Below are 26,773 nucleotides of genomic sequence, written 5' to 3'. Positions count from 1 at the left end.
AGTGAGAGAGGGTAAGAAGAAAAGAGACAGACAGTAAGGGTGGGAGGGAGAAGGAGAGGAAGGAAGGAGCAGCCTATAACAACTTAACTGGATATATGTGGTAGCATTCTACAGGAAGCAAGCCACCATGAGGTTAAATTAAAAATAAACCAAGTCAATAACAGTGCAAGTGTTACTACTTATAAACAGTGGTGAGAAACTCCTTGAAAGATGATCTAACAGCTGTTGTCATCAGTGACTTTACCACTGAAAGTGTGGTCAGTGCATCGGCAGCATTGGCATCATGTGGACTGGTGATTTTCAAACTTCAATGTGCATGTGAATCACCTGGGGATCTTGTTCAACTGCAGATTCAGTAGCTCTGAGGTGCAGCCCAAAATTATGCATTTCTTGCATGTTCCCGGCTGACACTAATGTTGCTGGTGATATGCTATTGATTTAGGATCCCATTTTGTATATTAAGGATTTAGACTAGTGATTTTCAAACTTTAGGGTGGGTTTTCCCAAAACACAGATTGTTAAGCCTTACCTCTGGGTTTCTGATTTAGTAAGTTTGAGGTGGGGCTCATTAATTTGCATTTCTAGCAAATTCCCAGATGATGCCAGAGGATGCTGATGCCTCTGCTTGAGGGAACACATATTTACAACCACTGATTTAGACTAGAGTCCACAAGCTATGGTTCCTGGGAAATCCCACCCACCACCGATTTTCGTAAATAAAGTTTTATGGAACATAGCTGTGCCCATTCGTTTATACACAGCAGTTTTAGCAATGCAATGGCAGAGTTGAGTAACTTCAACAGAGCTGGTAGGGATCTCGAAGCTGAAAATATTTACCATCTGGCTTGTTACAGAAAATGTTTGCCAACCTCTGATCTATCCAGACTATTAATATTAAGGCTAAACTGGCACTAAGAAAACATAATGATGTAAATTTACAATAAAGTTAACATATATAAATTCTAGTATAAAGTTCATATTATTTTAGATTCTTTTAGTATCTGATTCAAATTTTCAATACCAATACATTTAAGACAATCTAAAATTACATTTTTTCCTTTTTGCTTGTTTAGTAAGGTAAAGCTCATTAGATGCTAGATAATATGAAATAAAGTAAAACTGTGAGCAATTATTTTACTTATAAGTTTTGATTCAAGAATCAACCTACTTCCACAATCATCCATCCCTTCACTCGTTTACACTGTGGAGGAAGCTCCAAAATATCCAAGTGGTATATTCCACCCAGAGTTGTGAACTGGCATAAATCCACCATGTTGTCTTCAAAGAATTCCGGCTTTTCAGACAAATTCTCTACCAGCAACAACTGTGCTAAAATTAATCAGATGAACAGTTTCCAAATAGATTACAACAGTTTTGTATGTTCTTAGGAAAGGAATTTAAAAATTCTAATACTGGTAAAGGAAGTGTCTATTCAAGTAGCTACTAAAACTTATCAAAAAGTGGTTAACTCAAATGATTCATGGAGCTGACCTTGAAAGTGGAAATAAGACATGTGTTCTGGTGGAGTGTAAGGGAGGATTTCATTTTTATTTTATCTACTAACCCATGCATACAATAAGCAAGTGTTATTATTAAAATGAAAACAGGCTGGGGTGGTGGTTCATGCCTGCAATTCCAGTACTTTGGAAGGCTGAGGTGGGTGAATTGCTTGAGCCTAGGAGCTTAACACTAGCCTGGGCAACATAGCAAGACTCGATCTCTAATCCCAGCTACTCAGGAGGCTGAGGCAGGAGAATTGCCCGAACCCAGGAGGCGGACGTTGCAGTGAGCCGAGATTGCGCCATTGCACTCCAGCCTGGGTAACAAGAGCGAAACTCCGTCTCAAAAAAAAAAAGATCTCTACAAATAATTTAAAAATTAGCCAGGCTCGTGGTCCCAGCTACTCAGGAGGCTGAGGTGGGAGAATTATTGGAGCCTGGGCTGTTGAGGCTACAGAGTCATAATCTGCACCACTACACTCCAGCCTGAGCAACAGAGCAAGACCTCATCTCAATTAAAAAAAAAAAAAAAGAAGAAGAGGAGGAGGAAGAAAAAAAAAAGTGAAGAAGAAAAGCCCTGGACATTTCTAAACTATATCCAACTGCTGTTTGCCAGGACAAGACTGAATGCAATCACTTGTAAATACCCAGAAGTGTTGAGAGATTTTCAGTTGTGGATGTGTACTTGTGAAATTTCAGTACAACACTATAATAATAAAAAATTAGGAAAAACCTTATTGTCTATGAATAAGGATTTAAATAATGTTCTATTACTGGATGGAATTATACAACTACTTTAAAAAGTGAGGTTACCAATGAATTCTAAGAATAATTAATATTCATTTATATGAAATATATAGTGTGTTCTATGTATGTAACATACTGTTAGGTGAGGAAAAAAGTAATTCTCAATAGAAACATTTGTATAATATAATCCCATGGTTTTATTAGAAATTAAGAGAAGGATAGATTGAGCAAGGAAATCTGTTAACCCTGTTATGTCAGAAAAGGGTTATGAAGAATTTTCACTTTAAATATATTTTTGCAATGTCTGAATTTCCTTAACAATGATCCTGTATTTCTTTTGTAATAAGAAAATCTCAATAAAGTTAAATTCTTAAAATCTAATTTAGAATACCTGCTAAAATGGTTTCACTTAATACTTTCATCTCTAGTTCACATTTTATGGCTTCAGATTCTTCCTCAGCAGAACTCTAAAAAAAACCACAGACACATGGGTGTGATTGTCAGTGTCTATATATGCACAGTCATTATCTTTCTGTTCCAGTCCTAACTTCAGATGGCCTGGTACCTTATTCTAGGGTCCAAAACCCCAAGCTGACCTCAAAAGCAATACTTTAAAAATCAATTAAAATAAGGGTGCATCTCCACAAAACTTCACAAGGGCAAGAGGCTACCTGTTCAGATTCTCTGCCAAAAAGTCTCAAGTGTAAATGACAGAGATTAGAAAGCAATGCAAGCTATAAAAAATATTATTTATATTTGCATTTTGGTTTTACCCAGAGGTAGATTTTGCTTAAATTTGATAATCAGCTCTGATAGAGTCATCCCAAAGCCTGCTTTTGGGTAAGTCTCTCAAGGAAATTAAAGATGTTACACATCAAGTAATGTAGAAGATAGTACCTCACTGTACCCTAGTGCAGTAAAAAGAATCTAGACTTTATGTCTAAATCTGCCACTAACTTACCTTTCTGAGGGATATGACCTTGAGCCAATCATTTAACTATTTGAGCCTCAAATTCTTGATGTAACAGTAACATATTTAGTATTTAACCATGTACCAGAAAAATAACACATCTTGCAAACAATCTGAAGAAGTAAGGAACCTGAAGCTGAGGGAGATAACTGTTTTAAGGGTAAAATAAGATAACGGAAGCAAAAGAATGTGAAGAACTAGATTAATGCAGTATTGCTAGTATAAAAATTGGGGGTAAGACTGCTGGCAAGATTGCCAAATAAGAACAGCTCAAGTGCACAGCTCCCAGTGAGAGTGACACAGAAGGTGGGTAATCTCCGCATTTCCAACTGAGGTACCTGGTTCACCTCATTGGGACTGGTTAGACAGCGGGTGCAGGCCAAGGAGGGCAAGCCAAAGCAGGGTGGGGCATCACCTCACCCAGGAAGAGTAAGGGGCCAGAGAACTCCCCCTTCTAGCTAAAGGAAGCCATTAGAGACTGTTCCCAGAACTCTGGCTCAGATGCTGCACTTTTCCCATGGTCTTCACAACCTGAAGACCAAGAGATTCCCTCTAGTGCCTATAACACCGGTGTCCTGGGTTTCCAGCACAAAAATGGGTGGCTCTTTGGGAAGGCACCAACCTAACTGCAGCAGCTTTTTTCCCTACCCCAGTGGTGCCTGGAATGCCAGTGAGACAGACCCATTCATTCCCCTGAAAAAGGGGGCTGAAGCCAGGGAGCCAAGTGGTCTGACTTGGTGGGTCCCAACCCCATGAAGACCAGCAAGCTAAGATCCACTGGCTTGAAACTCTCACAACCAGCACAGCAGCCTGAGCTCAATCTGGGACATTCAAGCTTGGTGGCGGGGAGAGGTGTCCACCATTGCTGAAGCTCAAGTAGGCAATTTTAACCTTGCCTGTGTAAACAAAGTCGCAAGTTTACACAGGAACTGGGCAGAGTCCACAGCAGCTCAGCAAGGCCTCTGTAGGCAGACTGTGTCACCAGACACCCTCCTCGCTGGGCAGGGCATCTCTGAAAAAAGGCAGCAGACCATCAGGGACTTACAAATAAAGCCCCCACCTTCCTGTGACAGAGCACCTGGAAAAAGGGGCGGTTGCGGATACAGCTTCAGCAGACTTAAACATCCCTGCCTAGAAGCACTGAAGGGAGCAGCAGATCTCCCAGCACAGCATTAGAGCTCTGATAAGGGACAGACTGCCTCATCAACGGGCTCCCTGACCCCCATGTATCCTGACTGGGAGACACTTCCTAGCAGGAGCTGACAGACACCTCATACAGGAGAGGTCTGGCTGGCATCTGGCAGATGCCCTTCTGGGAAGAAGCTACCAGAGGAAGAAACAGGCAACAATCTTTGCTGTTCTGCAGCCCCTGTTGGTTATTCCCAAGCAAGCCGGGTCTGGAGTAGACCTCCAGCAAACTCCAGCAGACGGACCTGACTGTTAGAAGGAAAACTAACAAACAGAAATAGTTTCAACATCAACAGAAAGGACGTCCACTCAGAGACCCAATCCAAAGGTCATCAACTTCAAAGACCAAAGGTAGATAAACCCATGAAGATGGGAAGAAACCAGTGCAAAAAGGCTGAAAACTCCAAAAACCAGAGAGCTTCTTATCCTCCAACGGATCACAACTCCTCACCAGCAAGGGAATAAAACTGGATGGAGTATTAGTTTGACAAATTGATAGAAGGAGGCTTCAGAAGGTGGGCAATAAAATTCTCCAAGCTAAAGTAGCATGTTCTAACCCAATGCAAGGAAGCTAAGAACCTTGAAAAAAAGTTAGACGAAATGCTAACTAGAATAACCAGCATAGAGAAGAACATAAATGACCTGATGGAGCTGAAAAACACAGCATGAGAACTTCGTGAAATATACACAAGTTTCAATAGCCAAATCAATCAAGTGGAAGAAAGGAAATCAGAGATTGAAGATCAACTCGATGAAATGAAGCAAGAAGGCAAGAATATAGAAAAAAGAGTGAAAAGATATGAACAAAGCCTCCAAGAAATATGGAATTATGTGAAAAGACCAAATCTATGTTTGATCAGTGTACCTGAAAGTGACGGGGAGAATGAAATCAAGTTGGAAAACACTCTTCAGGATATTATCCAGGAGAGCTTCCCCAACTGAGCAAGGCAGGCCAACATTCAAATTCAGGAAATACAGAGAACACCACAAAGATACTCCTCGAGAAGAACAACCCTGGGACACATAATTGTCAGATTCACCAGTGTTGAAATGAAACAAAAAATGCTAAGGGCAGCCAGAGAGAAATGTCGGGTTATCCACAAAGGGAAGCCCATCAGACTAACAGCAGATCTCTCTGCAGAAACCCTACAACCAGAAGAGAGTGGGGGCCAATATTCAACATCCTTAAAGAAAAGAATTTTCAACCCATAATTTCATATCCAGCCAAACTAAGCTTCATAAGAGAAGGAGAAATAAAAATCCTTTACAGACAAACAAGTGCGGAGAGATTTCATCACCACCAGGCCTGCATTATAAGAGCTCCTGAAGGAAGCACTAAACATGGAAAGGAACAACCAGTACCAGGCCCTGCAAAAACATACCAAATTATAAAGACCATTGACTCTATGAAGAAAATGCATCAACTAATGGGCAAAACAACCAGTTAGCATCAAAATGGCAGGATCAAATTCACACATAACAATATTAACCTTAAATGTAAATGGGCTAAATGCCCCAATTAAAAGACATAGACTGGCAAATTGGATAGAGTCAAGACCCATCGGTGTGCTGTACTGAGGAGACCCATCTCACATGCAAAGGCACACATAGGCTCAAAATAAAGGGATGGACGAATATTTACCAAGCAAATGGAGAGAAAGAAAAAAAAAAAAAAAAAAAAAAAAGCCAGGGTTGCAATCCTAGACTCTGATAAAACAGACTTTAAACCAACAAAGATCAAAAGAGACAAAGAACGGCATTACATAATGGTAAAGGGATCAATGCAACAAGAAGAGCTAATGATCCTAAATATATATGCACCCAATACAAGAGCACCCAGATACATAAAGCAAGTTCTTAATGACCTACAAAAGGACTTAGACTCCCACTCAATAATAGTGGGATATTTTAACAGCCCGCTTTCAACATTAGATCAACGAGACAGAAAATTAACAAGGATATCCAGGACTTGAACTCAGATCTGGACCAAGCAGATCTAATAGATGTCTACAGAACTCTCCACACCAAATCCACAGAATATATATTCTTCTCAGCACCACATCACACTTATTCTAAAATTGACCACATAATTGGAAGTAAAACTCTCCTCAGCAAATGCAAAAGAATGAAAATCAAAACAAACAGTCTCTCAGACCACAGTGCAATCAAATTAGAACTCAGGATTAAGACACTCACTCAAAACTGCACCACTACATGGAAACTGAACGACCTACTCCTGAATGACTACTGGATAAATAACTAAATGAAGGCAGAAATATGTTCTTTAAAGCCAATGAGAACAAAGACACAACGTACCAGAATCCCCGGAACATTGAAAGCAGTGTCTAGAGGGAAATTTATAGCACTAAATGCCCACAAGAGAAATGAGGAAAGATCTAAAATCGACACCCTAATGTCCTGATTAAAAGAACTAGAGGAGCAAGATCAAACAAATTCAAAAGCTAGCAGAAGACAAGAAATAACTAAGATCAGAGCAAAAGTAAAGGTGATAGAGACACGAAAAACCCTTCAAAAAATCAATTAATCCAGGAGCTGGTTTTTTTAAAAGATCAACAAAACAGACCATTAGCCAAACTAATAAAGAAGAAAAAGGAGAAGAATCAAATAGATGCAATAAAAAAATGATAAAGGGGATATCACCACCGATTCCACAGAAATACAAACTACCATCAGAGATTACTACAAACAACTCATGCAAATAAACCAGTAAATCTAGAAGAAATGGATAAATTCCTGGACACTTACACCCTCCCAAGACTAAACCAGGAAAAAGTTGAATCCCTGAATAGACCAATAACAAGGTCTGAAATTGAGGCAGCAATTAATAGCCTACCAACCAAAAAAAGTCCAGGACCAGACAGGTTCGTAGCCAAATTCTACCAGAAATACAAAGAGAAGCCGGTACCATTCCTTCTGAAACTATTTCAAACAACAGAAAAAGAGGAAATCTTCCCTAACTCATTTTATGAGGCCAACATCAACCTGATAGCAAACCTGGCAGACACACAGGTAAAAAAAGAAAATCTTACACCAATATCCATGATGAACATTGACGCAAAAATCCTCAATAAAATACTGGCAAATCAAATCCAACAGCACATCAAAAAGCTTATTCATCACAATCAAATTGGCTTCATCCCTGGGATGTAAGGCTGGTTCAACATACACAAATCAATAAATGTGATCCATCACATAAACAGAACCAAAGACAAAAACCACATGATTATCTCAAGAGATGCAGAGAAGGCCTTTGACAAAATTAAGCAGCCCTCTATGCTAAAAACTCTCAATAAACTAGGTATTGATGGAACATACCTCAAAATAATAAGAGCTATTTATGACAAACCTACAGCCAATATCATACTAAATGGGCAAAAACTAGAAGCATTCCCTTTGAAAACTGGCACAAGACAAGGATGCCCTCTCTCACCGCTACTATTCAACAGAATATTGAAAGTTCCTGCCAGGACAATCAGGCAAGTAAAAGAAATAAGGGGTATTCAAATAAAGAAGGAGGAAGTCAAATTGTCTCTGTTTGCAGATGACATGATTGTATATTTAGAAGACCCCATCGTCTCAGCCCAAAATCTCCTTAAGCTGATAAGCAACTTCAGCAAAGTCTCAGGATACAAAATCAATGTGCAGAAATCACAAGCATGCCTATACAGCAATAACACACAAACAGCCAAATCATGAGCAAACTCCCATTCACAACTGCTACAAAAAGAATTAAAAAGGAATACAACTAACAAGGGATATGAATGACCTCTTCAAGGAGAACAAAAAATCTCTGCTCAAGGGAATAAGAGAGGACACAAACAGATGGAAAAACATTCCATGCTCATGGTCAGGAAAAATCAATATCGAGAAAATAGCCACACTGCCCAAAGTAATTTATAAATTCAATGCTATCCCCATCAAGCTACTATTGACTTTTTCACAGAATTGGAAAAAACCACCTTAAAATTTCATATGGAACCAAAAGAGAGCCAGCATAGCCAAGACAATCCTAAGCCAAAAAAACAAAAACAAACAAACAAAAAAACCCAAGCTAGAGGCATCACGCTACCTGACTTCAAACTTTACTACAAGGCTACAGTAATCAAAACCCATGATACCGGTACCAAAACAGATATATAGACCAATGGAACAGAACGGAGGCCTCAGAAGTAATTGCACACATCTACAACCATCTGATCTTTGACAAACCTGACAAAAACAAGCAATGGGGAAAGGATTTCCTATTTAATAAATGGTGTTGGGAAAACTGGCTAGCCATACACAGAAAGCTGAAACTGGATCCCTTCCTTACACCTTACACAAAAAGTAACTCCAGATGGATTAAAGATTTAAAAATAAGACCTAACAGTATAAAAACCCTAGAAGAAAACCTAGGCAATACCATTCAGAACATAGGCATGGGCAAGGACTTCATGACTAAAACACCAAAAGCAATGGTAACAAAAGCCAAAATAGACAAAAGGAATCTAATTAAACTAAAGAGCTCTTGCACAGCAAAATAAACTATTCATTAGAGTGAACCAGTAACCACAGAATGGGAAAAAAATTTGCAATTTACCCATCTGACAAAGAGCTAATATACAGAATCTACAAAGAACTTAAACACATTTACAAGAAAAAAGTAACCCCATCAAAAAGTGGGTGAAGGATACGAATAGACACTTCTCAAAAGAAGACATTTATGCAGCCAACAAACATATGAAAAAAAGTTCATCACTGGTCATTAGAGAAATGCAAATCAAAACCATATTGAGACACCATCTCATGCCAGTTAGAATGGTGATCACTAAAAAATCAGGAGACAACAGATGCTAGAGAAGATGTGGAGAAATAGGAATGCTTCTACACTGTTGGTGGGAGTGTAAATTAGTTCAACCATTGTGGAAGACAGTGTAGTGATTCCTCAAGGATCTAGAACTAGAAATACCATTTGACCTGGCAATCCCATTACTGGATATATACCCAGAAGATTATAAATCATTCTGTTATAAAGACACATGCACAGGTATGTTTATTGGAACGCTATTCACAATAGCAAAGACTTGGAACCAACCCAAATGCCCAAAAATGATAGACTGGATAAAGAAAATGTGACATATATATACCATGGAATACTATGCAGCCATAAAAAAGGATGAGTTCATGTCCTTTGTAGGGACATTGATAAAGCTGGAAACCATCATTCTCAGCAAACTGACATAGGAACAGAAAACCAAACACCACATGTTCTCACTCATAAGTGGGTATTGAACAATGAGAACACATGGAGGCAAGAAGAAGAACATCAAACACCAGGGCCTGTCAGGGGGTGGGGAGCTAGGGAAGGGATAGCAGGGGCTGGGGATATAGGAAAGGGATAGCATTAGGAGAAATACCTAATGTAGATGATGGGGTGACGGATGCAGCAAACCACCTATGTAACCAATCTGCACGTTCTGCACATGTACCCCAGAACTTAAAGTATATTTTAAAAAATGGGGGGTGTACGTGTGTGCCAATACTTGCAAAATGAATGGTATCTAGCAAACTTCATTTGACTTCATATAGTACCTGTACTTCTGCAACAACAGAATAACCTTATAGCAGAGTTCTAGTCAGAAATTTACAGCTAGTTAATCCCCTATCTCTCAACCATCATATGCAGACAAGTCCCTCTTAGTAAACTAGCCTTTCCCATCTTTCAACACCATAGTGCCCTATGTGTCTTCCTCTTGACCAGTTTTAACACTATTGCATTCTCTGCAAACCCTTTCCATCATGCCTCTGAACCTTCTCCCTTATTCCTTCAAAAATAATTTCACAGAGCTTCTAAATTGTAGTGGCATTGCTAGACACTAGCAATAAAAGACAAGTCCCTGACTTAAGGAACTTTCAGGCTATTAGGGAAGCAAGTAAACAAATGGATATATTTGTGTGAGTATTGTAGAAAGTAAGGGCTCCATAATAGGAGTACAACAAAGAAGAGTTAAATGTGTGGGAAAATGGGTGGGTGAAACAGGCAACACCTCTCTTACCTAAAGATGATAAGTTTGAACTAAATTTTTTTTAAACTTTCATTTTAGGTTCTGGGGTACATGTGAAGGCTTGTTGTATAGGCAGACTCATGTCACAGGGGTTTGTTGTATAGATTATTTCATCATCTAGGTATTAAGCCTTGTACCCAATAGTTATTTTTTCTGCGCCTTGCTCTCCTCCTACCCTCCTCCACTCTTAAGTAGACCCCAGTGTCTGTTATTCTCTGGTGTTCATGAGGTCTCATCATTTAGCTCCCACTTATAAATGAGAACTTGTGGTATTTGGTTTTCTGTTCCTGCATTAGTTTGCTAAGGATAATAGCCTCCAGCTCCATCCATGTTCCTGCAGAAGACATGATCTCATTCTTTTTTATGGCTGCATAGTATTCCATGGAGTATATGTACATTTTCTTTAGCCAATCTGTCACTGATTGGCATTTAGGTTGATTCCATGTCTTTGCTATTGTGAACAGTGCTACAATGAACATTCACATGCATGTATCTTTATGGTAGAATGATTTATATTCCTCTGCGTATATACCCAGTAATGGGATTGCTGGGTGGAATAGTAGTTCCGCTTTTAGATCTTTAAGGAATCACCATACCGCTTTCCACAATGGTTGAACTAATTTACATCCCGCCAACAGTGTGTCAGTGTTCCCTTTTCTCTGCAACCTCACCAGCATCTGTTAATTTTTGACTTTTTAGTAATAGTCATTCTGACTGGTATGAGATGGTATCTCCTTGTGGTTCTGATTTACATTTCTGTAATGATCAGTGATATTAAGCTTCTTTTCATATGCTTCTTGGCCGCATGTATGTCTTCTTTTGAAAAGTGTCTATTCATGTCCTTTGCCCACTTTTTAATGGGGTTGTTTTTCTCTTGTAAACTTAAGTTCCTTATAGATGCTGGATATCAGACCTTTGTCCGATGCATAGTTTGCAAATATTTTCTACCATTCTTCAGGCTGTTTACTCTGTTGATAGTTCCTTTTGCTGTGCAGAAGCTCTTAAGTTTAATTAGATCCCACTCGTCAATTTTTGCTTTCATTACAACTTTATTTGGTGTATTTTTCATGAAATCTTTGCCCATCCTATGTCCAGGACTGTATTGCCTGGGTTGTCTTCCAGGGTCTTTATAGTGTTAAGTTTTACATTTAAGTCTTTTTTTTTTGTCTTGCTTTGTTGCCCAGGCTGGAGTGCAATGGTGCAATCTCTGCTCACTGCAGCCTCCACCTCCTGGGCTCAAGTGATTCTCCTGCTTCAGCCTCCCAAGTATCTGGGATTACAGGCACACACCACCACACCCAGCTAATCTTTTGTATTTTTAGTAAAGATGGGATTTCATGGTGTTGGCCAGACTGGTCTCAAACTCCTGACCTCAGGTGATCCACCTGCCTTGGCCTCCCAAAGTGCTGGGATTACAGGCGTTAGCCACCACGCCTGGCTACATTTAAGTCTTTAATCCATATTGAGTTGATCTTTATAAATGGTATAAGAAAGGGGTCCAGGTTCAATCTTCTGCATATGGCTAGCCAGTTATCCCAGAACCGCTTTTATTGAATAGGGAGTCTTTTCCCCATTGTTTTGTCAACCTTGTTGAAGATGAGATGTTTGTAGGTATGTGGCCTTATTTCTGGTCTCTCTTATGTGTTCCATTGGTCTATGTACCTGTTTCTGTACCAGTACCATGCTGTTTTGGTTACTGCAGCCCTGTAATATAGTTTGAAGTCAGATAAGGTGATGCTTCCAGGTTTGTTGGATTAAATATTGAAAGATAATTATTATTAGATCCTCCCTCAAAAATGATGGGAGCAAATTCTAATGTAAGTGAAAGGCATGAAGCAAAATGTGGTTCCAAGCATTCCAACTGGTCAGGTACAGTTGGAGTGAGGTATGCTAGGAGGGTGTAAAAATATCTGAGGCTGGAGAGATGCAGGGGCCAGATTGTGGAGACGTTTGAATGCCACTCTACAGACTAGAATTTCTCCTACGTGTAAAGGAGAGCTCATTAAAGGCCTTCAAAGTAGGAACCTAATGTAAAGAAAGTTGCATTTGGAAAGAGTATTTTGGCAGCCAGCTGATGAATGGGCTGCCCAGTGAAGTGCTAGAAGTCCAGTGTAAAGAGGACCAGGACCTACCCAAGGCAGAAGCAGCCAGGGCCACTAGAAGGAGCTTACAGGAGAGAAGATAAGGAAGTAAAAGCAACATAACTTGAAGAGGGACTGGATATAAAAGTAAAGCAAGAAAGAGGGTAAGGCTGATTTTCAGGTGTTGGGTTTAGGTAATTAAGGTGGAGAGTCATAACAATTAGCAAAAAAAAAAAAAAAGAGAGAGAGAGAGAGAAAAGAAAAGGAGGAAGGACAGGTTTGGGGGAAAGATAATGAATTTGACTGTGGAATGTTGAATTTGAGGTGCCTATGGGAAAGCCAGGTGGCCTTTGGCATTATTTATCTTTAAAAAACAAATTGCATTTATTTCTTACAGGGAGGATTATGATCAATAAAAATATCAAAGATATCAGACCAACAAGCAAGTCAGTCTGATTCCTATCTTCAAAAAGTTGAGAACTCATCAAAGAGTTTAGACCAAACTGGCTTCTTACCTTGCAGGAACACTAGGAATTTAGATTTTCTCAACAGAACTTTTCCCTTGATAAACACAGTACTTCACCTCAGTATGCAACAACATGCATTTATCAGCTTCTATAATACCACATCGGAAAGAGTATAATCTTGCATGTAACACACTGCCTTTACGTAATTCAATTTTTTAAAAATTTGTACTATTCTTGAGCTTAACTGACTTTTTTGAAGTTAGACTTCCAGATGAAGGATACAGTGAGTCAATGTACATTTTAGCACAAGCTCCTTAATCTTGATAACTACTCTAGAAAGTTTTCCTGTAATTGTAACAGTGTCATCAGAACATACTCCTGCAAAAAAACTTCAAATCCGATTTGCTGACAATGTAAGTTTTATATATTATAATAATAACCTCCTTGTGTTTGTTGGCAATGAAGTCAAAAATTACTTTATTCATATTTTCATCATGTTTTATATCTAGTAATGAAAAGTCCTCTTTCATCATAATTCTTTTACAAAATTGGGTGTTTTCCAAGTATTTTTTTTCTTCTAGATAAGCTTTAATAGTATTTTTTCAAGTCTCAAAAATTGACAATTGGAATTTTTACTTCAATTATATTAAATTTAAAGATTTATAATAGACTTGGAGTAAATAACACTTTCCAAAAGATGTTTCCTTTGAAATGCTGAAAGAATATCAATCAGGGAAGGTAGCTAAAGTATAACTTTTCAATGCTATCTTGGCTCAATATATGTAAGAACTGGCTTATAACATAAAAGAACTTCATAGGACACTAGCAAATAACTTTCCTTGCAACTTGACAAATGCACAGATATTATAACATAGAAATTCCTTTAGTATATGTGCAATTTGAATTTGATATAAAAATAACCTATCATTAATAGGTGGATCCATAAAAACAGAATAGAGATTCCAAAAATAGATCATAGGATCCACTTGAAAATTCAGCATATGGCATTTCACATCAATGGAAAAAGCCTAGGTTTATATGGTATGTGTTTTGAGACAGCTGGCTAAGATTTGCAATAAAATAAATTTAGATTCATTCTTCTCACTTTACACTAAAATAAATTCCAGATGGATATAAGATTTAAATGTAAAAACATAACTAAGCCAATCAAAAGCTACAAAATCATGAAAGTATTGGAAGAGAATATATGAAACTGATGCCAAAAATTATTAATGAAGTAAATGATCTTGATAATATCTGCAAAATGTCAGCACTGAACACTTTACAAGTTTAACAGAATGTCTTGAATTTTATTATCCATCAATAGAAGATCTATGCAAAAGAAATTCATTGATCTGAAATATACTTTTTCATCAAAAGATAATTTAAATTTTACTATAACTCAAAATAAATTTTGAAGCTGATTCTTGATAAGGAATTGAAAATGAATTTTGAAAATACAGCATCAATTAAGAATAATTATGCTGAGTCTACTGGTCTCATTCATTCCAGCGGCTTTAAACACTATCTCTAGACCAATGGTCCCCAAATATAAGCTAGTGATGCTCTGTAGGTCACACACACTGTGTACTGCTTGACTCCAGAAGTTCAGAACATAACCTGCATATGAACATGTATGTGATAGCTGTGTCTGACTTTCGTCTGAACTCCAGGTTCACATTTGCCTACCTGTCATTTCCACTCGTGTCCCCCAAACCTACCATGACCCAAACAGAACTCGTTTCACGGCCACTCTCAACTGTTTCACTGTATTCTTGTTCATCTCTGTAAGCTGTACCACCATATGCCTCATTTCTCAAAATAAAAACCCAGGAACATTTATTTTACCTCCAAAACATATCCCAAACATATTCATCTTTCTACAACTCTTACTGCAACCTCTGTGCGAACCACCATAACTTATTACTTACCAGTACTATTTAACTAGACACTGTGCTTTTATTCTGGCCCCTCAAAATTTGTTCTCTATACAGTAGCCAGAATAACCTTTCCGAGCCATATATCACATCATGTCATACTCCTTCCTACTTACCACCCTCTAATGGTTCCCCACTGCATTTACAATAAAAGCCTCAATTCTCACTCTGGCCTGCAATGTCTGACTTTATCTGGCTTCTGCCTCCCTCTCCAACTTTATTATGTATCACTTTCCTTCTTGCCCATCAAACATCAGTCCGCTGGCCTTCCTCCTCACTTCTATCTTATGACTTCTGCAGTAATTGTGCCTGAAGACTGTTTTTACCTTCTTCATTTTATAGCTGATTCCTTCTTGTCATTTGGGTCGCAGCTAAATAATACCCCATCAAACAGGCCCTCCCTAACTCCCCAATGTCAAGGCACTCCCAGTTTAATCCTGTTTAATTCTGTGCATGAATGATTACTGTATGTTAATTTCTACTTTTTAAATTTATTTTGATTTCTCCTAACTTGTATGTAAATTATGAGTGAAGGAGCCTTATTTATCCTTTGGCTATCCTCCCCTGAGGGCCAGAACAGTGCCTACCACATAGAGGTAGGCACATGATAAATATTCAGTAAATAAGGAAATGAGAACAACTCCCAGGGTATGGCCTGGAAATGAACTGAAAACATACATCTGTGGCAAGTTAAAGGTTGTTGAATGTTAAGGAGCTCTGATGCTAGGTTTTTTATATAACCTATTCGCATGAATTTTTAATTTATCCACAATGATCACAAAACATCCCAAATCACCAAAACTATTTCATGTCTCCATACTTTTCCCTCTGACCAGAATAACTTCCTTTCCTTCCTATCTAAACTTCGTGCCACACCAAAAGATTCAGCTCATGTTACCTCAAGAGAATAGACTTCTAATTTGTTCATTTGTTTTTATTTTGGGTTTATTTTGATCTCTTAACCTCCATGTAGAATCTCTCTCATTGCACATATTAGAATATATGGTAACTGTGACTCTGCTAATCCACAACAAGATTGTTAGCTCATTAAAAACAAGATCATGTTGAATCCCTTATCAATAGCAGGTATTTAGTAAATGTTTGACAAATAACATACATAAATATTACATATATAAAATATTTACGTTAAATCCTGTATATGTTTGTTTAAACTATCTTAAAACCAGAGACTACTTTAACTTGAACTTTTAAAAGTTCAAAGACCCACATACTATCATGCATGCCCCTTAGATCACTAACATAGTTCTGAAGCTAATTCTCATTGAAATTTCTCATAAATGTGTGACACTTAATTATACTTTTCTAAAAAGTTTGCATGATATAGTAATTGGGAACCTATAATATTAGCATTACATATTTAAAGGAACTAAAATATGGTATTAAGAGCCCTCTAGTGGCAAACTTCGTGCTACTCACGAGAAAGAAAACAATGTACATCTTCTAATGTAAGAGATTTAATTTTTAAATGAACAAAATACTAAATACTTGTTATTTGTGACTATCTAATGTATCAAACATGATTCAAATATTGTGGGCCATATTTCTTGCTTTATTATATCATATTTGCTTTGCATCAGTCTCTAAAGTCATTAAGAAGACATAAAAAATGTAGGATTCATAACAAAATATGCCAACCTAAAATTATGAGGTAGGCAGTTTACCCTAACCAAAAAAAAAAAATGTTGGAAAACTAGAGAATTTCTCTAAATCTGAAACATAATTAAGTTTGCCCACTGATCTTACATGTAGTCCCTAATTTACACACATACATACAAAAGTTGAATATCATGAATTTATATGACAATTTAAAACATTTAGAATACATTTTGTCACACACACACACACACACACACACACACACACACATTGTGTTATGAATGAAACCTAGGGTTATGTTAGTTTTCCTGTAGCCATTATTATATAGGAATACAAACTAACCACTGTCTGTAAATATTGCTTCAAACTCACACCAAGTTCCAACTGGAATGGGAGGAGCACACCTTTCCTGAGGCTGCAGTAGTGACAGCAACAGTCTTCCTTTCACCACATACTATGCTGGATCACTAAAGGGGTGGAAAATCAGAACTGCAGAGGGGAGAGTCCCCAGAATCCCCAGTGACCAGCTTGCAGATTCCCTAGAGGTAGTAGAAATGATCTCCAGCACACCCAACTGTAATGAAGAGGATCTTAAGTATCTCTCAAAAGAGGGAGGGGGATAGTTGTTGAATTCCCCAGTTTATGTATGTTGCTAACAATATATCACACTCAAGTCAGGGCCTGCTTTTCATCACTTAGCCATCCATTCATTCACTTTTTCCTTCATTCATTCAATAAACATGAATTGAGCCTTTATCATGAGCTCTATGCTCTCTGCTTGAATATGAAGTCTATCAAGAAATTCTTGTCCTCAAGATCATAATTTAGTGGTTAAGGTGATAATTCTAAGAAACAGAATGGTAAGAGCATGGTGGATGGACAGCTAATTTAATCTGAGGAGGCAGGGAGGATTCTGTGGAGGTAAAATTTAAGGTAAGTCTTGAATCAAGACAAGTAGAAGTTAGGTACAGGGATTAGTGTGATGGGAGGAAGGGAATTTCACCTCAGCACACAGACTTATCATGAAATTCCCCCTTCAAAGCCAAAATGGGAAATACATTGTCTCATTTCCTATGAGAAAAGTTATGTGTGTTAAGTACTTATTTATTAAAAATTCAAATAATACAATAGTGTACAGAGAGTAAAAAAATCACTAATAATATGTCATCATTCCATCCTTCTCATGTTCTTTCCCCGACCACCAACAGCCACTCTGGTGAAGACGCTCCTAGATATTTTCCGTGCATTCACAAACACAGAATCATATCAATAATAGAGTTTTAACTTTAAAAATCTTTTAATGACACATCCTAGGCATCTTTCTATAGAAAAGTATATAAAATCTGTATCATTTTAAATGATAAAATATCCAAATACCCAAACAAACTAGTATTGTTTGAATATTTTATAATTAATTTGTGGACTGTTTTTGCTCCTATAAAAATACTTCAATGAACATCTTGGCATTTTTATTTATTTTGCTCTATTATTTTCTCATAATAAATTACTATAAGTGAAATCACTAATCATAGGCATGTTTACATAGTGCAAAATAAGGATTGTACAGACTTACACTTCTAAAAACAGTATCCAAAGATACCTGCATGCTCAATCTTACCGGAAAACAAATGACTTTTTCTAATTTAATTACTTATGGTTTAGTATATTTTTATTGGCTAGTTCACACAGCAGCTGGGGGGAGCACACAGCAGCTCAGCAAAGCCTCTGCAGGTAGACAGTGACTAGACTGCCTCCTCACTGGGCCGGGCAGCCCTGAAAAAAGGCAGCAGCACAACAGAAACTCACAAATAAAGCCCTAACTCCCTAGGACAGAGCACCTGGGGTAAAAAAAAAAAAAAAAAGGAGGGGGGTTTAAGAGTTCTGCTGCAGCAGACTTAAATGTACTTGCCCATCAGCTCTGAATGAACAACAGAGCTCACAGCTCAGCACTTGAGCTCCTATAAAGGACAGACTCTCTCTTCAAGCAGCTCCCTGACCCCTGTATATCCAAAGAATCACCTCATAAAGGAGAGCTCAGACTGACATCAGGCGGGTATCCTTCTGGGACAAAGATAGCAGAAGAAGAAACTGGCAGCAACTCTTACTGTTCTGCAGCTGCTGCAGGTGATCCCCAGGCAAGCAGGGCCTGGAGTGGACCTCAGCAGCCCTACAGCAGAGGGGCAAGACTGTTAGAAGGAAAACTAAGAAACAGAAATAAATAACTTCATCATCAACAAACTGGACGTCCACTCAGAGACCCAATCTGAAAGTCAACAACTACAAAGACGACAGCTGGATAAATCCACAAAGATGGGAAGAAACCAGTGCAAAAAGGATGAAAATACCTGAAACCAGAACGCCTCTCCTCCTACAAGGGATCACAACTCCTCACCAGCAAGGGAACAAGGCTGGATGGAGAATGAGTGTGATGAATTGACAGAATCAGGCTTCAGAAGGTGGGTAATAAGTAACTTCTGTGAGCTAAAAGAACATGTTCTAACCCAATGCAAAGAAACTAAGAACTCTGAAAAAAGATTTGACAAAATGCTAATGAGAATAAACAAATTAGAGAGGAATAAGTGAATTGATGGAGCTGAAAAACACAAGAACTTCGTGAAGCATACACAAGTTTCAACAGCTGAACTGACCAAGCAGAAGAAAGGATATCAGAGGTCAAAGATTAACTCAATGAAATAAAATGAGAAGGCAAGATTAAAGAAAAAAGGGTAAAAAGGAATGAACAAAGTTTCCAAGAAATATGGGACTAAGTGAAAAGACCTAATCTACGTTTGATACGTGTACCTGAATGTGTGAGAGAACAACTCCAAGCTGGAAAATACTCTTCAGGATATTTTCCAGGATAACTTCCCCAACTTAGCAAGACAGGCCAATATTCAAGTCCAGGAAATACAGAGAACACCACAAAGATATTCCTCAAGAAGAGCAACCCCAAGGCACATAATCGTCAGATTCAACAGGGTTGAAATGAAGGAGAAAATGCTAAGGCCAGCCAGAGAGAAAGGTTGGGTTACCCACAAAGGGAAGCCCATCAGACTCACAGCAGATTTCTCAGCAGAAACCCTACAAGCCAGAAGAGAGTGGGGGCCAATATTCAACATCCTTAAAGAAAAGAACTTTCAACCCAGAATTTCACTTCCAGCCAAACTAAGCTTCATAAGTAAAGGAAAAATAAAATCCTTTGCAAAGAAGCAAGTACTCGGAGATTTCATCACCACCAGGCCTGCTTTACAAGAGCTCCTGAAAGAGGCACTAAACACAGAAAGGTACAACCAGTACCAGCCACTCCAAAAACATACCAAATGGTAAAGAGCATCAACACAATGAAGAAACTGCATCAACTAATGGGCAAAACAGCCAGCTAGCATCAAAATGGCAGTATCAAATTCACACATAACAATATTAACCCTAAATGTAAATGGACTAAATCCCCCAATCAGAAAACACAGGCTGGCAAATTGGACAAAAAGCCAAAACTCATCAGTGTGCTGTATCCAGGAAACCCATCTCACATGCAAGGATACACAAAGGCTCAACATAAAGGGATAGAGGAAGATTTACCAAGCAAATGGAGAGCAAAACAAAAGCAGGAGTTGCAATTCTCGTCTCTGATAAAATAAACTTTAAAGCAACAAAGATCAAAAGAGACAAAGAAGGACATTACATAATGGTAAAAGGATCTATGCAACAAGAAGAGCTAACGATCCTAAATATATATACGCACCCAATACAGGAGTACCCAGATAAGTAAGGCAAGTTCTTAACAACTTACAAAGAGACTTAGACTCCCACACAATAATAGTGGGAGACTTTAACACCCCAGTGTCTATATTAGACAGATCAAAGAGACAGAAAATTAACAAGGATATCCAGGACTTGAACTCAGACCTGGACCAAGCAAACATAACAGACATTTACAGAACTCTCCACCCCAAATCCACAGAATATACATTCTTCTCAGCACCATATGGCACCTACTCTAAAATTGACCACATAATTGGAAGTAAATCACTCCTTAGCAAATGCAAAAGAATGGAAATCATAACAAACAGTCTCTCAGACCACAGTGCAATCAAGTTAGAACTCAGAATTCAGAAACTTAACTCAGAACTGCACAGCTTCATGGAAACTGAACAACTGGCTCTTGAATGTTGACTGGATAAACAATGAAATGAAGGCAGAAATAAAGATGTTCTTCAAAACCAACGAGAATGAAGACACAACATACCAGAATCTTTGGGACACATTTAAAGCAGTGAGTAGAGGAAAATATATAGCAATAAATGCCCACATGAGAAGCAAGGAGAGATCTAAAATCGACACCCCATCGTCAAAATTGAAAGAGCTAGAGGAGCAAGATCAAAAAAACTCAAAACTACAAGCTACTGCTCAAGGAAATAAGAGAGGACACAAACAGATGGAAAAACATTCCATGTTCCTGGTTAGGAAGAATCAATATCATGAAAATGACCATAATGCCCAAAGTAATTTACAGATTCAACGCTATCCCCAACAAGCTACCAATGACCTTCTTCATAGAACTGGAAAAAAACACCTTAAACTTCATATGGAACCAAAAGAGAGCCCACATAGCCAAGTCAATTCTAAGTAAAAAGAACAAAGTGGGAGGCATCACACTACAGGACTTCAAACTATACTACAAGGCTACAGTAATCAAAACAGCATGATACTGGTACCAAAACAGAGATATAGACCAATGGAACAGAACAGAGGGCTCAGAGACAACACAACACATCTACAACCATCGGATCTTTGACAAACCTGACAAAGACAAGCAATGGGTAAAGGATTCCCTGTTTAATAAATGGTGTTGGGAAAATTGGCTAGCCATGTGCAGAAAGCAGAAACTGGACCCCTTCCTGACACCTTACACTAAAATTAATTCCAGATGGATTAAAGACTTAAACATAAGACCTAACAGCATAAAAACCCTAGAAGAAAAGGATAATTCACCATGATTAAGTGGGTTTCATACCAGGGATGCAGGGATGGTTTAACATGTACAAGTCAATAAATGTGATATACCACATGGAATTAAACAAAACATCTGACAAAATCCAGCGTCCCTTTATGATTACAATTCTCAGTAAAATCAGAATAGAAGAGACATGCCTTAAGGTAACAAATGCCATCTATGACAAACCCACAGCCAACATTATGCTGAATAGGGAAACATTGAAAGCATTACCCCTGAGAACTGGAAAAAGACAAGGATACCCACTTTCACCATTTCTATTCAACATAGTACTGGAAGTCCTAGCCAGAGCAATCAAACAAGAGAAAAAAACAAAGGGCATCTAAATCAATAAAGAGGAACTCTCACTGTTTGCTGATGATATGACTGTATACCTAGAAAACCCTAAAGACTCATCCTAAAAGCTCCTAGATCTGATAAGTGAATTCAGTAAAATTTCAGGATATAAAATCAATGTGCACAATCAGTAGCTCTGCTATACACCAACAGTGTCCAAGCTGAGAATCAAATCAACAACTCAGCCCCTTTTACAATAGTTGCAGTAAAAAACAGAAAAGAACTTAGGAATATACCTAACCAAGAGGTGAATGACCTCTACAAGGAAAACTACAAAACACTGCTAAAAGAAATAACAGATGACACAAGAAATGGAAACATATCCTATGCTCATGGATAGGTAGGATCATATTGTGAAAATGGCCATACTGCCAAAAGCCATCCACAAATTCAACGCAATTCCCATCAAACTATCATCATCATTTTTCACAGAACTAGAAATCCTAAAATTCACATGAAACCAAAAAAGACACCACATAGCCAAACCAAGGCTAAGCAAAAATTACAAACCTGGAGGCATCACATTACCCGACTTCAAACTATACTATAAAGTTGTAGTCACCATGGTACTGGTATACCAGCTTGGTACCGGTATAAAAGTAGGCATATAGATCAATGGAACAGAATAGAGAACCTGGAAGTAAAGGCAAATACTTACAGTCAACTGATCTTTGACAAAGCAAACAAAAACATAAAGTGGGGGAAAGGACACCCAATTCAACGAATGATGCTGGAATAATTGGCAAGCCACATATAGAAGAATAAAACCGAATACTCATCTCTCACCTTATACAAAAATCAACTCAAAATGAATCAAAGACTTAAATCTAAGACCTGAAACCATAAAAGTTGTAGAAAATAACATTGGAACAACCCTTCTAGACATTGGCATAGGAAAAGACTTAATGAAGAAGAACCCAAAAGCAAATTCAACAACAATGATAAGTAGATGGGACCTAATTAAACTAAAGAGCTTCTGCATAGCAAAAGAAATAATCAGCAGAGTAAACAGACAACCCACAGAGTGGGAGAAAATCTTCACAAAGTATTCATCTGACAAAGATTATCAGATGCAGAATATCCAGAATCTATAAGGAACCCAAATCAGCAAGAAAATAATAATCCCATCAAAACATGGCCTAAGAACATGAATAGACAATTCTCAAAGGAATATATACAAATGGCCAAGAAACATATGATAAAATGCTCAACATTACTAATTATTAAGGAAATGCACATCAAAACTCACTCCTTTAAAAATGGCCATTACTTAAATATCAAAAAATAATAGATGTTTGAGTGGATGTGGTGAATAGAGAACATTTTCACACTGATGATGAGAATGTATACTAATACTACTGCTATGGAAAACAGTATGGAGATTCCTTAAAGAACTAAAAGTAGATCTACCATTTGATCCAGCAATCCAGTCACTACAGGGTTTCTGCCCAGAGGAAAATAAGTCATATGAAAAGGACACCTGTAAATGCATGTTTATAGCAGCACAATTTGCAATTGCAAAAATATGGAACCAGCTCAAATGCCCATCAGTCAACAAGTGGATAAAGAAAATGAGGTATGTATGTACCATGGAATACTACTCAACCATAAAAACGTATGAAATAATGGCATCTACGGCAACTTGGATGGAATTGGAGACCATTATTTATTCTAAGTGAAGTAACCCAGGAATAGAAAACCAAACATCACATGTTCTCACTTATAAGTGGGAGCTAGCTATGAGGATGTAAATGCATAAGAATGGTACAATGGACTTTGAGGACTCAAAGGAAGAGTGGGAGGGGGATGAGGGATAAAAGACTACACAATGGGTATGGTGTCCACTGCTGGGGTAATGGGTGCACCAAAATCTTAGAAATCACCCCTAAAGAACTTATCCATGAAACCAAATGCCATCTGTTCCAAAAACCTTTTGAAATAAAACTATAAAAATATAAAACTACTGCCAAAATTAACAGAACTATAATGAATTATTACTGTATGAGGCCACTTTGAGATATGTGCATAAGAAAAAATTGCTTTAGCCATGTAAATTCAAGTAATAGTTCAAATTATATGGTTTCAAATTATTATTTCACAATTTTAAAATCAATAATGCGAAATTCACATGTAAAATACTGATAGGTTCTTTGTCTACAGGAATTTAAAATCACAAATCCTGCCAAATTTAAGTTAGTGGAGTTTAATTGTACATTTTACTGCATATTGAAATAATGTTAAGTCATATAAAAGAATTATTAAGGAAATGCAAATCAAAACCACAATGTGATACCACCTCACTCCTGTAAAAATGGCCATAACTTTAAAATAAAAAAAAATAGATGTTTGAGTGAATGTTAATTTGTCATATCTAATCACATCTTATTAGCTAAAGTAAGTCACATGGTCATGCCTAGCTTCAACGTGGAGAGAAGTATAATCCTTCCATATTCCAGGAAAATGAAGAGAACTGGAAACAACTGTTTCTAGCAGAACTTCCACATTACCTGAGAGTTCAAATGAAATTTTTATTTTAAAAACTATCTTACTGCTCAAAAAACATTTAAACAAAAATGACAAATTTTTAAAAAGGAATAAATCACTCATTTCTCACCTCTCTAAAGTATCAGCTATGCACAGATTTCTGAGTTCTCATTTTCTTATATCTTTCAAATTTTCACGTGTTTGTCTTTAGAGTTTAAATACTATTTTTTGTACTTAGCATTATGACATATCCATTTTTCTACATTGCTATAAAGCCTGTATATATATATATTTTTTTTTTTTTGAGACAAAGTCATACTGTGTCGCCCAGGCTGGAGTGCAATGGCACAATCTCGGCTCACTGCAACCTCCACCTCCCAGGTTCAAGTGATTCTCCTGTCTCAGCCTCCCAAGTAGCTCAGATTACAGGTGTGCACCACCACTCTAGGCTAATTTTTTGTATTTTTAGTAGAGACAGGGTTTCTCCATGTTGACCAGGCTGGTCTCGAACTCCTGACCTCAAGTGATCCACCTACCTCGGCCTCCTAAAGTGCTAGGATTGCAGGTGTGAGTCACCAGGTCCAGCCTATAATTTTTGATATCAATGCAATATTTTAAATGGAATTCTTAATAAATCACGTGTTCTTAGAATATCTAATAATTCCTATTCTGATTTTAAATTTGTATTCAATCTAATCCTCAATCCTTTCCTGTGTTTAAAGAAAATAAATCAATAAACCAATACATTTCATGTCTTAAGCACTTGTCAGAAACCTTGAGATTTTTTGGCCCCTCATAACATGCTAATAGGCTATTAAACAAAAAAATCTGCTTAGCTCTGATAAAGTATTAGTAAATTCTTAAGAGGTAGTTTTTCCTAACAAATAGCTTGACAATCTTGGCAACAGAAAAAAGAATAGACGCTAACTAGAGGAATGATTATTGCTCAAATACTGTATCTAAAGATGTCAAATTTTCAGAGAAGAGTGTAATATTTTAAGAAAATCAATTTTTACTTTATAAAATTCTTTCCTGCAAAACCAAGACTGAGGAAGTAACAGGGTAATATAAGATTATCCTTCAGTTTATAAAGGTATTTACTGTAAGTTTCCATTTAATGCCACGTTCCCTTGAGTGAGTTTGAAACATAATATACAAAAATTAAATGGCATCAAAGCTGCCCAGTTGTGTACCTAATATAAAAATGAGCAATTCCTGTGCTGAGCTTTAGAATGTTGACGCTAGTGGCTCAATTATTAATTGACTATTAATGGAAGGCAAGAAAGAGATACACATTAAAAATTCAGGCACTGACAAGAAAGTGGCTCCCAGACAATTTCTAGTTGTTTAGGAAAAATCTTGAGAATACTTGAAGGGAATCTAATAACACATGTTACACGAAGAAAAAATGTGTATATTTAAATGTGTCCTACCATTTTCACTTCAATGTCACCTTGTTCCTCCTCAACTTTTATTTCTTCCTCCTGAATTAAGTGAGATCCTTTTTCTTGTTGTTTGGACTTTTCTTCAGCCTCTTTGCTGATTGTTTTTTTTACATTGTCAACATCATCTTTGACTGACTCAGTTACCGAGGAAGTGTCTTCTTTTGATGGTGTTGAAACAAGGTGCAGTGTAGACACATGATCATAGTGAGTATGCAGGAGTCGTAGAGCAATGTCACTTGTTGCTAATATCCTTGGAATCTCAAATCCAATTTGTGTTTCAGAGAATCTGACACTTCTGTACCTGTTAATAATAAATTATAACCAAAAAAATGAGACCCTAGGAGACTCTAGGTCTGTTTCAAATTTATACCTAAGCAGTATTTCTCTTCACTTTAATTTTTCTCCAATTTTGAGTCTGATCATATATGCTTTCCTTGCAGCATTTGGACCCAGTTGCTGATGCTATCCTTCTAAAAACAGTCTACTGGATCCATAGCCCCACAGTCTCCTCCATCTCTGGCAGTTCCATCTGTCACTATATGGCCTTCCTAACCATCCCTTAAATGTTGATATTACTCAGTGCTCCATCCTAAGACCTCTTTCTTCTCTCTTGATATTATTACTTCTGTGGTTTCAATTACTATTCATACTATCAGAGGTTTTTAATATGAGCTTTATTTTTCCCAGGGTTGGGTGGGGTATGAGGCATCTTTGGATGGACTTTAAGAGGTCCAAAAATGCCCTTCCACAAGTGTGAGTGTATGTAATTACTTGACATTCAGAAGAATCCATGACTCCCAAAAAGTGAGGAACCATTGATGTCTTATGCTGATGACTCCCCAAAATATATTACACCTCAGATTTCTCCCAATGCCTTCAGCCAGTTGCACTTTGATATCTTATGAGTACTTCAAACTCAATCA

The 26,773-nt window shown here is 37.6% G+C and overlaps 1 protein-coding gene across 4 annotated transcripts in view; it reads right to left on the bottom strand.

Moving 5' to 3' along the window:
• CASC1 (cancer susceptibility 1) overlaps nucleotides 1–26,773 on the bottom strand; it is a 92,179-nt gene that overhangs the window by 11,490 nt on the left and 53,916 nt on the right. For all 4 annotated transcript variants that reach the window (XM_032287133.1, XM_032287123.1, XM_032287140.1 and 1 more), the window contains 3 exons: nucleotides 25,839–26,151; nucleotides 2,638–2,713; nucleotides 1,169–1,329 (listed from right to left, as the gene is read on the bottom strand). In XM_032287133.1, coding sequence (XP_032143024.1) covers nucleotides 1,169–1,329; nucleotides 2,638–2,713; nucleotides 25,839–26,151 — 550 coding nt within the window. The remainder of the gene's footprint in view (nucleotides 1–1,168; nucleotides 1,330–2,637; nucleotides 2,714–25,838; nucleotides 26,152–26,773) is intronic.

The sequence above is a fragment of the Sapajus apella genome, unplaced genomic scaffold (assembly GCF_009761245.1).
Source record: "Sapajus apella isolate SASKATOON/1434 unplaced genomic scaffold, GSC_monkey_1.0 scaffold2, whole genome shotgun sequence".
In the NCBI taxonomy this organism is placed as follows: domain Eukaryota; kingdom Metazoa; phylum Chordata; class Mammalia; order Primates; family Cebidae; genus Sapajus; species Sapajus apella.
The sequence above is the reverse complement of the archived record's forward strand: the minus strand, read 5'-3'. Positions and strand labels throughout refer to the sequence as shown.